Genomic DNA, 12500 nt, shown 5'->3' with positions numbered 1-12500 from the left:
GAAGCCGAAGGCAGGTATTGTTTCGTTTTTTGTCTTCCAGGACTAAGCAGGGACTTACCTTCAAATATTTCACTTTAGGGCTACTCTGCACTCTATACTGGAGTCGTGCATACAGTTAACAAACAATTTGCTCACATCTGTGTAATTTATTTTTTGTAGTACTTAAAAAATATATATTTTATGTAGTTTTGCTGTATAAGAGAAAATCAAATGATTATTTTTAAGTTAAATGTTGGTTTGTGGGTGTTTGATGGTGGTAGCTTTGGTTTGAAAATATGTAGGGGATGAATTTTTAAAATTTAATGGCCATAAGGGAAGTGTACAATGAGAAACTTTGGACTGGTCATTTTTTTTTTTTTTTTTTATGGAAACCTTTTACACTACCAGGTGTCTGATATAAATGAAAACTAAGTCTTCAGACTATCATACCATTGCTTGACTAATTTGGGGTAGATTAATGGAAAAATATTTAGTTAAATTAAGATAAATAATTGGTAGATAGATGTTTTAAGATTACGTATGAGCCACACTAGTTGCAAGGGTGAAATAAAACTACCCGTTTCATTAATTTTTTGTTGATATTCAAGCGAAGGTCCGCGTTCAGAACACATTGAACTGCTTTGTAGGTTAAGATCTTTCATGCCCTTATGACCATTATGTATATATGTTTTCTAAATATGAGGATACTATTCTGGATAATTTGTAGACAAGTTTCTTACATTTCAATCTCTAGGATGTTTTCTGTATGGTCGATTTAGTTTTACTGGGCATAAAAGAATAGAAGAATAAATATTACAAATGTGCATTTGCTTGGTTTATAAACAGAAGAGGCAAGTTATATCAAGAGTATAATAATAATAAATAAAAGAAAAATAGTAATCCTTTGTTTCAGTCACTAAAAGTCTAGTTCTTTCAGGCAAGATGACATTAAACAGAAGAGTCCTAAAGCGGGTGCACTCGCCCATGAAGTCACCCAAACGCAACAACACCTCGTTGCGCAAAAAGGCCCTCATTAAACAGTGGAATAGTGAAGTGCAGTTTGGAACTGCCTCAAAAGCCAATCTGAAGGTGGTTGTTCGAGTGCGGCCACAGAATGCAAAAGAGTTGGACTGTAATGCAAGGTTAGTGGGTATTTCTTTGATAGGTTGGAGAATAATATGTTCATTTTTGGAGTTCAAGAAGATTAAATGCGTTTAATGAATTGCTGACCAAAATGGAGGATTTTGTGATGTCCATTTGTGTATACTTTATTTTCATTTTAAGGTAAAATTTCTTGTAATAAAGCATGCCAAATAATAAACAAATATTTTGAAATGTAAAAGATAAAGGATTTGTTTGTTTGTTATTTCACATAATGCTTAACTGATTTCAGATGTATTGTGAAACTAGTAGATGACCATATGATGGTCTTCGACCCGAAAGAGGAGCAAGATGAGTTTTTCTTTCGGGGAGTGCGACAGAGGACCAGAGATTTAAATAAGAGACAGAATAAGGAGCAGAAGTTTGTCTTTGAACGGGTCTTTGGGGAGGATTCTACTAATGAGCAAATTTATGAGGAAACAACTAGAGATCTTGTTGATACTCTCCTAAATGGATATAATTGTTCAGGTAATGTAACCCAGTGTTATTGTTCATTTATTTCACTTACTTTTATCCTTTATTTTCAAAAGATTTGTATCCTCTCTCATTGCAAGATTCCATATCAAGTTACTTAGCATTTTTAGCACTATTAAGATTAACCAAAAGAATATTTGTATATTTAAACATTGTCTCCATTATTCCTTTGTTACTGCCCATTATAATGTTATTGTAATTATCCTAATAGTTCAGTTTTGAAATTGATGTGTAGAATTGGTTATTTTCAGTGTTTGCTTATGGTGCAACTGGGGCTGGGAAAACCTTCACAATGCTCGGAAAGCCAGATTGCCCGGGCATCACCTTCCTTACCTTGATGGAGTTGTACCGCCGCATAGAAGAACTCAAGGAAGAGAAGTCATGCGAAGTTGGAATATCGTACCTGGAGGTTTGTCTGGATTACTGAAGCATTTTACAGAATTATGAAGATTGTAGTGTTTATTTGTGTTTTCCTTCATTGTTTTCTGCATTTTGTTCTTTCATTTGATTACCCTCCTTTTTCTGTCTTTTTCTGATTCTTAATCCACTTTCCTATCTTTATTCTGACCCTTTTCCTTACATAACATCCAACCACACTTTCACAGGTCTATAACGAGACTGTGAGGGACCTCCTGAACCCTGGGAAAGCCCTCAACGTGCAGGAAACCGGTCAGCACATCCAGGTCCAGGGACTCTCGTTCCACAAACCCAAAGATGCCGATAGCCTCATGCAGATGCTGGCTTGCGGGAATCAAAATCGGTCCCAACACCCAACCGATGCTAATGCCGAATCGTCCAGATCGCATGCAGTCTTTCAGGTATAGCAGTTGTTTCTCATTCTTATTTGCAAATATCTAAACTTGTTGCAAAATTAAATGGCCATATAAATTGTGAATTTCATGTTTTGTGTGGGGGGGGGGTACACACACACACACACACACACACACACACACACACACACACACACACACACACACACACACACACATACACGTATGTATGTATGGATGTATGTATGTATGTATATACACACGTGTGTGTATGTGTATGTGTATGTGTATATGTATGTGTATATGTATATATATGTATATATATGTGTATATATATATATATATATATATATATATATATATATATATATATATATATATATACATACATACATACATATACATACATACATACATACATACATACATACACATGTATATATACATATATACACATGTATATATACATATATACATGCATATATACACATATATATACATATATACATACATATATACACACATATGTGTGTGTGTATATTATATATATATTCTATATATATTGAAGTGTGAGCAGCAATTACAAATTTTATTTAAATCTGGTGAATGTGGTTTAATGAAGTATCAGTTATATCTGGTAGGATATGCCTCTTTCCGTCTTGATATATAGACACATTTGTGCATAAATCATATAATAAATGTATTTTAATCTTCAGATATTTGTGCGCCAACAAGACCGTACAGCAAATGTAAAGTCAAATGTGGCCATTGCAAAATTATCAATGATTGACTTAGCTGGTTCTGAACGGGGTTCTGCCACCGGATTTAGAGGAGCAAGATTCAGGGAAGGTGCTAACATCAATAAGTCCTTGCTGGCACTAGGTAAGTGGTGTTTGCACAACTATGGATTTTTCTTTGTTTAAGTTGATATTGTGGTGTTGGGTATTTTTACACAGCGCAAAATTTTGTGCATGTGGAGAGGTTTGTCTGGAATATATTTTGTAATGTATGATGTATTTGGAGTTTTTTATAATGATAGGATCCACCCATGTTCTTAATGTTCATATGAACTGGCATTGGTGTTGACAATAAATATCATAAAAGCTTTTTATTTCTCCCAGGAAACTGTATCAATGCTCTTGCTGATGGACAGAAACACATTCCTTATCGAGACAGCAAATTGACTCGTCTCCTGAAGGACTCTATTGGTGGAAATTGTCGCAGTGTCATGATTGCTGCTATATCTCCAGCTTCCACCACTTTTGAAGACACTTTCAACACACTTCGTTATGCTAACAGAGCCAAAACTATTAAAACTACTGTAAGTATCTGTGTTACGAGGAATTTAGTTTTTCAGTGTACAATAAATAGTAGACCACTCTTATGAGAACATTTGTTTTATAAGAAAATTGTGGTTATTTTTAGTCATTCCATAAAAATCTTGCAAATTATTTTGTAATGCCAATTTGTACTTATGTGATGTGATGTCAGCCTGCCTAATTAACAATCTTTTCCTTTCAGCTTAAGAAGAATATCATGAACGTAGATCAGCATGTTTCGCAGTATGTCCAGATAGTGGAGGATTTACGGAAAGAAATATGTTGTCTGAAGGAAAAGGTAAGTGCTTCATTATTGCACCCATTTTCTATATTTTTTTATGTATCGATAATGTAAAATTGTAAAACCTACACATCTTCAAGAAATGTCAGGGCATATACGAGCTCTAAGTGAAGAACAGATTAAAAATCCTAATTTACTTGTTACTTGGATCATACTTCTGATTTAAACAGCCTGATCTTTTCTTTAGGGGCTTTGATAAGATAGTGATGGCACTGAGAATCTGGGAATTGTATATTTCACATAAACTCAAATGGTATAATGCAAATATTTCTATAATTTTTCAAAAGCATGTATATGACTTTAAGAATTCTCAGTAAACTTGGTAAAATTTGCCTTCCAGATGCAAAAATATGAAGAGAAGGAGAAAGAATGGACCTCCCTGAAGGAGATTTCAGAATCTAAAAATCAGGATTCGAGTCTGTTGCTCGAGCAACAAAAAGAATACGAAAGCCAGATAGCTAGTATGGAAAAGGAAATTCTGGTAAGTGCATTGTTTTAAATATACATGTATGTGTAACACTGACATCAACAAAAGTGTTTTTGGCCTTTTGGGTCCAGATGCTTCACTAGCCCCATAATCTAGTCTCTTATAACTACTTTCATTGTTGATGTTAGTGTTATTTAGAATGGTAGGGGGGAAGCACCATTATTGGTGTTAGAAGTATAGAAATCATGTGATTAATGACCACTTAACAGTTCCTGGCATAATTACAAAAAAAAATGTTTTGGGGTGGATAGAAATTTTGGTTTATTATAAGATTTAAGTTGTGCTAAGTGCCTTCATTTTTTTTTTTGCTGTACATTATCATGATTCAAGTGATAGAAAATCTTATATCCTCCCCCAGGAGCTAAAAGCTAATAGTGGTGTGGTATCAGAGGTATCGGAGGAAGAGGCTGAAGTCCAGAGAAAGCTTGTGGAAGCCAGCAGTGAGAGGAAAGCACTCAGACGAGAGCTGTTGCAGTTGGAAAGTTCACAGAGGGAGGTAGAGCTAAAAATCCATACCTGTACCATGCGTCTAAACAGGATGAAAATCATTGCCTTCGCATCACTACGGCTGGACAAGGTAAGAAGGGGTTGGAAATTTCAAGTATCAAATTTTCTCAAGCATACATTAATTGGAAAATTGGTGAATGATGGCATGGTATAACCTTGAACCATTACCTTTTCTCTTAAAGTTCAAGTATCTGGAGCATTAGTTCTCAATCTCTGTATCATGACATAAATCTGTCATGGTTGTCCTCCAAGTATATCATTCAACATTTTGCATGTGTGTTTCTTGACTTTGAAGTTACTGCTACAGTGTTAGGAAAATATAAAAAGTTAACATATGTTAACTTAGCAAAGTTTCTCATTGGTTAAAGTGTAATGTATTTGCACAATAATTTATAGTAGTTGATTTTCAAGGGAATAAAATAATTCTAGGTTAAATGTAAAGGTTGGGAACCATTTATCTAAAGGGGTTTTAGGCAATTGGTACATCATTTGTAAAATGTGTAAAATGTTTTTTCACTTCCTTTACTCCTGCAGATATAATTAATTTTGGAGTAACAGATTGAAGTAGACATAATTAAGAAATTGTTCCTTTCATAAAATATAGTTAATGTTTAATTTATCTTACCAGAGTATCTCAAAGTGTGAGCGCACTATTCGTAACCTTGGCATCAGGCTAAGCCAGACAGAGAGACTACAGAAAAGTGTTGAAGCTAAGCTGAATGCCAACTTGGAAAAGCTTCATGCTGCACAAAGAGCTTTGAATCAGTGGGGACCAGGATCAACCCAACCATCTCAGGCTTCACAGGCACTTATTGACAAGAATGAATCTGGTGTAAGTATGATTTTCTTTTTCTTCTATCCTGCATAGTATGCATAGTTATTTTTGTTTTTACTCACCACATGAAATTAGTGTTAGAATTCAGAATTATCATTTTGTTCATGAATGAGCAAAGCAGGTAGGTTTCAGATTTTATGTTTTTGCAGCTGGCTTACCGTGACCTTCACCAGCTGGCAGACTACTTGAGAGGAATGGTGAAAGAAAGTTTCAATGAACAGAGAGCCAGTGAACAGCTGATTTGCCAGCTACTGAACACCACTAAACAGTTCTATGTACAGCTCCGTGCCAGTAACCAGTGTACACCAGAGATGGAAAAATACTTTGAGGTTAGTTGGTACCTTTTAAACACATTTTGCATATTTAGGAAGTAGAAGTGTTGTACTATTTATTGCTTTGAGGGATGAAATGTAGCTGATTTTAAGGTTTGTAAAGATCTTTAGTGGTTGATAGAAGCTTTTTGATCACTTCATTAATGCAGTAACTTGGTTATTATTCATGATAATAGTTTAACAACAGTCAGTTTTAAAGTGCTGGTTTGTAATGGTTTATATAAATCATAAGCTTAGTTTAGCAGGGGGGGGGGGGGGTAATCATCAGTTCTTGCATATGATATAGAAATTTAACTAAACTTGAACTGTTAGAAGAATCTAATACTGAAACAATTATTAAGGAGAACAAGTAAATAAATAAATATGTGAATAGTAAATACTGATATAAAGATAGCATGCATGGCAATGTATATGCTTTTTATATGATATCTGTAGAATAAGTTTAAGTTGAAACATTCATGCTGCAGTTCCAACTCAATGACTTGCCCCATTTTTCTACTATACAGTCTGTTTTGTTTGATATGACTTTATTTTAATGGTAGGATTAGCATTGTTTCTGAGGACCAATAAGTTTTACCAGTTGTGTGTGCCTTTTTTACCTTCGTGTGAGCAATTTGTAATTAAAATGAAAAATAAATCGGTAATTATTCTTGTTTGGTGCACTGTATTGTCGGGCTAACTCCTCTCATAATAAACAACGAAAGTTATTATTAGAAGTATCTTGAAGTTGTACTTTTTTTTTCTTCTTCCTCTTCTTTCTCTTTTTCTTTCTTTCTTAGTTTCAATATTTGTTTGAATTTTCAAAAAAGGAGAAATTATTTCAGTATTATTCGAAATATATACACAATAAAATAGTATACTTTCTACTCTACAAAATGTACCATAAATGAAGAAAATCATAAGTATTTACAAAATTATAAGGGGAAAAAAACAAAACATGAATGAGGCAAGGCATTTTGAATATTTACATTAAGGGATCATAATAATACAGACTTAAATTGCTGTTACCATGGCTTGTTGAGAGCTGAAAGGGGCCAGAGAGTTGCCAGATGTTGATTCAAGTGAATTCTATGAGCACATGAATAATTTAAAAAAAAAAAAGGTAAATAATCAACTAAACATTATGGTGACTGTCGCCTTTAACCAAATAACTGATATCGGCAAGGAAAACCCTGAAATATTATTTTGTGCTACTGATTTCCTTTTTTACATTTGCAAAGGTGTACCTCTTGACTTCCAGCATTTCATCATTATTACTGTTCAGTTGATGGATGAGTATTTCTTTGGTACATGTTAATTACTCTCATGACTAGAGAACTACTCATCCACCATACTGAGGCCTTTAACACAATGGACCAAGAATAAACAGGAAAGCAACAAAACACTATCACCTACATCTTCAAAAGTGCATGTTAACATAGAGTAGGCAATAAAACCAAATTTTATACTGGATTGCACCATTACTTTGGGTAAGTGGAACTCTGGTTCATGTTTTTTATAAGTCATGACTAGAGTCTCACTTATCCACAGTGATTGGTGATGATAACTTCACCTGTGTTTATCAGCATTAGTAGCAGCAGTGTTCTTTTATTTATGTTAGTTACCATAGATAGATATCTGAAAATTGTAATTTTGAATAATATTCATAAAGTACTGATTGTTTTGCAATGTTTTTGACAGAGTATCGTAGAGAAAATGGATGAAAGCAAGATCATTTGGGCCGATCAACACCAGGAGAATAAAGAGGATGCACCCAGTGTTCCAGAGGAGCCGGTATTAGATGTGAATCGCCTCACCATCTTGCCAATTACAAGCAGTGTGTTCATTTCCCCAGCTACTATGGTTGATCAGAAGATGTTTAGGTAAGTATTAGCACTCTTATATGATCAGGAAACCTATCAACAAGTCAGATACTGAACACACCAAAATGCTAAAGGTATACTAAACACTGGTGATAACTGAACAACATCAAAGATACTCTAAATATAAAATATGCCAAAGGTATCCTGAACACTTTACCAAGCCAAAGGTATAAATTTTTACATGAAATGCACATTTGCCAATTTAAAATTATTATTATTATTTATTTACTTTTTTTTTTTTTTTTTACAGGAGGTCGATTATGAAATCCAGTAAGAGTACATCAGCTTTACCATCAGCAACTCTAAACCTGGCTGAGCCATCTGGGCTTAACTTGTCGAGTGTGGCTGAAAACTCTATCCATGACTCTCCCACCACTCCTAGAATACTGAACTTCCAAGCCACCATCCCCGATTCTCCTGTGCTCTCTGGCTTTAGTCTTCCAAATGAAGATGGTAAAGTGAAATCTGAAGAACAACAGGCAGAGGACTGTAACCCAGTACCTCCTCCATCAACTACACAACAAAAACCTGAAAAGATTGAATCTGTCGAACCAAAAAGCCAAACGAAAGACTTTGGATTTGTTAGCATGACTGAAGGATGTGGAATTAATACATTAAATATCGTGAGAAACTTGTCCACAAACCTTGATAAAACAGAATTGTTAGAGGACATTCAGCCTATTGACTGCTCAATTAATGCTACTTTTGCTATAACACCAGCAAAGAGTCTCAATACAACAGTTGATATACCTACATGTCTTCCAAGCTTAAATACTACGATGGATATGCCAGGAAGCCTTCCAACTTTAAACACCACAGTTGATATGTATGCAAATATTGCAGGCTTGAATACCACAGTTGATTTACCTACCAAGAGTGTCACTGTGGAAAAATCTACACTGGGAAAACTAAGTACAGCTGCTAACATGTCTACTATACAGTCTGTTTTAAATACTACTGTTGAAGTTTCAAAGCCTTCACTCATGACTACCTCTGTTGGATCAGGTTCTAAGCCTTCCTTAATAAGGAATACAAGCAAGCTTAATCTGCATTCCACCATGAGCTTCTCTCAGCCTTCACTTTTTAATACAACAGTTGATATGTCCTCCAAGCCATCAATTTTGAATACAACAGTTGATATATCCTCCAAGCCATCAATTTTGAATACAACAGTTGATATGTCCTCCAAGCCATCTATTTTGAATACAACAGTTGATATGTCCTCCAAGCCATCTATTTTGAATACAACAGTTGATATGTCCTCCAAGCCATCACTTCCAAACACTACAGTTAATCTTACTTCAAATCCAGCCTTAAATACTACTATGGATCTAGTGTCACAGCATTCATGTGGAAGTAATGCTGGTGAAGCTTCTAATGCTTGTGTTACAAATACTGAGAGTACCATAAAACCTGTGATATCCCTTAAATTGGAGGTGCCAACTATTCAATCTAGTATGTACAATCAAAATGCAGTAGATAAAGTGAAACCATTTGGGGAAACTTATGCAAAGTTACCAAATAAGAATATCCAAAACGATGCCATTTTGCCTCCTGAAGCAGTGACTTTGAAGACAGCCTCAAGAAAGTTATTTAACTTGGGTTTGGACTCGACATTTAGTGTAGAAGACGACCAAGGAAAACCCAAGGACGCAACTGATACAGGCCTAGGTTTGTTTTATTTATTAATTTTTCTACACTTCTCCAACACCCCCAACACCTATTACTATCCTTATTATCCAGCTGTTGCTTTATCATGGCTTTTTTGCAATGTTCCTCATACTTTGTCAGACACAGGTACTCTCCGTTTTATCTAATCGCCCTTAACCCCCTTCCCTTGTTTATGGATCCATGGAAATAGTATGGAAATTTCATTTCCATACTTTTTTACAACACTCTACAACCTTTAACATCTAACACATTTTGTCCTTATCATTAAAAAAAAATCCTTTTTCACCACAATACTTTACCATAGTGCTAAAAGACCTTTGTTGTCTAGCACATTTGTTTTAACCATTAGCCATTTTTCTATGCAGTGTAATTAATTGGCCTAAGCCCTATTACAAACTGAACTCAGTTTTGTATATGGGGGGGGGGGGGTTCTTCCCTGTAGTTTTTATTCTATTTTTACATTCTAATGCCACTGGAATAATGTTACTGATTGGAGTATCTTGCTTTGTAGGGTGCAACGTTGAAAATTTAAAATCTCCAGAGCTAAGTAGTAACCAGTTGAGAAGGATGACATTTGAGGTACAGCAACACGGCCCTCTGATCAAGCCTGTGGAAGTTCAGCCAGCCAGTGAAAGTCTCATGCCCCCACCTACAAAGGTCTTTTTGTGATACATGTATTTTAGTATTTATTGTATATTGAATGTGATTTTTGCAAATAAAAAATGAACCATGAATTCTATACATTGAGTAATATTGTATTTGGGTTTTATATGTTGAGAAAAATCTATCCAGAAAAGTGTAATATATTAGATATCAGCAGTAAAATGGTGCTATGGTACTTTTAACGTGAATTATTTATTTGTTGTAAAGTATGAGTGTTTGTTCTAGGGAAATATAAAACATGTATGGTTTATCTAAACTTAGCAGTTTGATATTACATGTTTGAAGGTCACTGACAAGGATTTTTATTGGTAGACTGTCAAGGGGATCCTAAAGAAGACACCGCAGAAAACGCCCACACGTGGAACCACACCAGGAAAAGGAACACTTATAGGTAGGAGCTTCGGTAAAACCACTACTCCCGGGAAAAATATCACGCCTGGCAAGAGTCAAATCTCAGGGATGAAAAAGAGTCTGAGCACTTCTGCCCTCGGTCCTTACCAGTCCAATTCTCTGAGAACCAGTGGCCAGTCAGTGGCTAACAATAAGCAGAAGTTAGCAGGTATGTAAAATTAATGTAGAGGGACATTTTGGATACCGATGTATCTAATCTTATTAGACTGTTAACTATCTAAATAATAGGGTTTTCATTACTATTACTAATATTATTTTACTTTCTTTTAGTTACAAGAACTTTGATGTAAAACTTGTTATATTGTTACATGAATACAAATATTAACCAGTGATTTGTAAATTGCACAAATAGACTGGAGATAGTTATATTTGTACTTCAACCATCTGGTAAAGAATAACAATCATTTGACAGGTCTTGGAGCAGCTCTACGGCGTACTTCAAGCTTCCTAAAGGCAAGAGGACAAACGAGTAACCAGGAGAATGTTCCACCAAGTCAGAGGGGGGCATATAGAGACACCTTGTCCTCTTCAGCAAAACAGTCATCACACTTTCAGTATAAGCCATAGGGATGGCAGTCATCTTGCCTTGATAAAAATTTAGCTTGGGGTGAGAATCCTGAAAAGGATAAAACACAACAAGTGATGAAGACAGAAGATGTGCTCTTAGATTTTGCCAACAAACCATGTTTCGGGTCAAAAGTTGGTTTTCTGCAAGAGAAATTACAAGTGTTTTCCTGTAGTAACAGTGTATCTCATAGTGTCAAAGGTTCTTCTGAAAAAGTTGTGGAAAAAAACAGTAGTATACAGCCTTGGAGTATGCACACAATGCCATGGACACTTGGTGTGAATAAAAGAAAATTATATCCAGTGTTTGCTTACTTGCCAAAGTCTTTCTGATCTCTTAAATTTTTTGTATGCTTGTGTGCACAAGGATTTGACTGTCATCTGTTTCCCACCGTTCTAGTGAGAGGGAAGTAATGTAATAATATAAAGAAATGGAGATGTTATTATATTTTTTTTCTTTTTCAAAGTGATACTGTAAATCATTAATGTATGTTTTTTATGTAAATAGGATATCAGTTTATAGAAAAGATTATTGAAATCTTACTAGTTTTATATTATTTGTTTTTTGTATAAATTTGACTGTAAAGAATTATCATCATAACCATTTTAATAGCAAATGAAAATGTGAGTACTTGTAGTGGCTTGGTCCATGGGTACCACTTTCACTCATTTTATTTCCCTAGATTCACTTGGAAGTGGACGAAAACTGTAAATTTATATATTTATAAGGAAATATTAATTACTCTTTTTCTCTTCTTTCTTTTCCACAGATGTATTATCTGTTAAATATATATGTTACAAAGTGCTATCTCAATAAAGTTAATAATTTTAATGATGCTTTATTATTCACCTAATGTACCCTTTCTAATATTATATCTTCCTATAGTACTAGATGTCTAGCACCTTTATTTTGCTTTTAACCATTAACCATTCACCTAATGTATTTTATATCATTTGTTTTCCTCTACAAATAATTATGAAAGGATACTTCAGTGTTCAGATGGTAAGTGTAAACTCTCCATAAATGACTTAAGCATTAGATTAAAAAAAAAAAAAAATTGTTGTAAAAGTTAATACAAAATGCTGAACAAATAGTATATAGGTATACATATACAAATAATGACTAATGTTCCTGTTTAAAACAATGAAGGGTTTACAATATGG

The 12500-nt window shown here is 34.6% G+C and overlaps 1 protein-coding gene across 1 annotated transcript in view; it reads left to right on the top strand.

Moving 5' to 3' along the window:
- LOC125032518 overlaps positions 1-12168 on the top strand; it is a 12752-nt gene extending 584 nt beyond the window's left edge. Inside the window, exons 2-17 of the mRNA XM_047623687.1 lie at positions 917-1121; positions 1373-1608; positions 1866-2023; positions 2220-2432; positions 3101-3266; positions 3506-3705; positions 3906-4001; positions 4345-4485; positions 4850-5068; positions 5627-5830; positions 5983-6162; positions 7846-8027; positions 8278-9698; positions 10210-10355; positions 10674-10920; positions 11185-12168. Of these exons, the coding sequence (XP_047479643.1) occupies positions 922-1121; positions 1373-1608; positions 1866-2023; positions 2220-2432; positions 3101-3266; positions 3506-3705; positions 3906-4001; positions 4345-4485; positions 4850-5068; positions 5627-5830; positions 5983-6162; positions 7846-8027; positions 8278-9698; positions 10210-10355; positions 10674-10920; positions 11185-11339 (4164 nt within the window). The 5' untranslated portion in view covers positions 917-921 and the 3' untranslated portion in view covers positions 11340-12168. The remainder of the gene's footprint in view (positions 1-916; positions 1122-1372; positions 1609-1865; positions 2024-2219; positions 2433-3100; positions 3267-3505; positions 3706-3905; positions 4002-4344; positions 4486-4849; positions 5069-5626; positions 5831-5982; positions 6163-7845; positions 8028-8277; positions 9699-10209; positions 10356-10673; positions 10921-11184) is intronic.
- The last annotated feature ends 332 nt before the right edge of the window (positions 12169-12500 follow it).

The sequence above is a fragment of the Penaeus chinensis genome, chromosome 14 (assembly GCF_019202785.1).
Source record: "Penaeus chinensis breed Huanghai No. 1 chromosome 14, ASM1920278v2, whole genome shotgun sequence".
Classification (NCBI taxonomy): Eukaryota; Metazoa; Arthropoda; class Malacostraca; order Decapoda; family Penaeidae; genus Penaeus; species Penaeus chinensis.
Note: the sequence above shows the minus strand (reverse complement) of the source record. Positions and strands in the feature narration are given on the sequence as shown.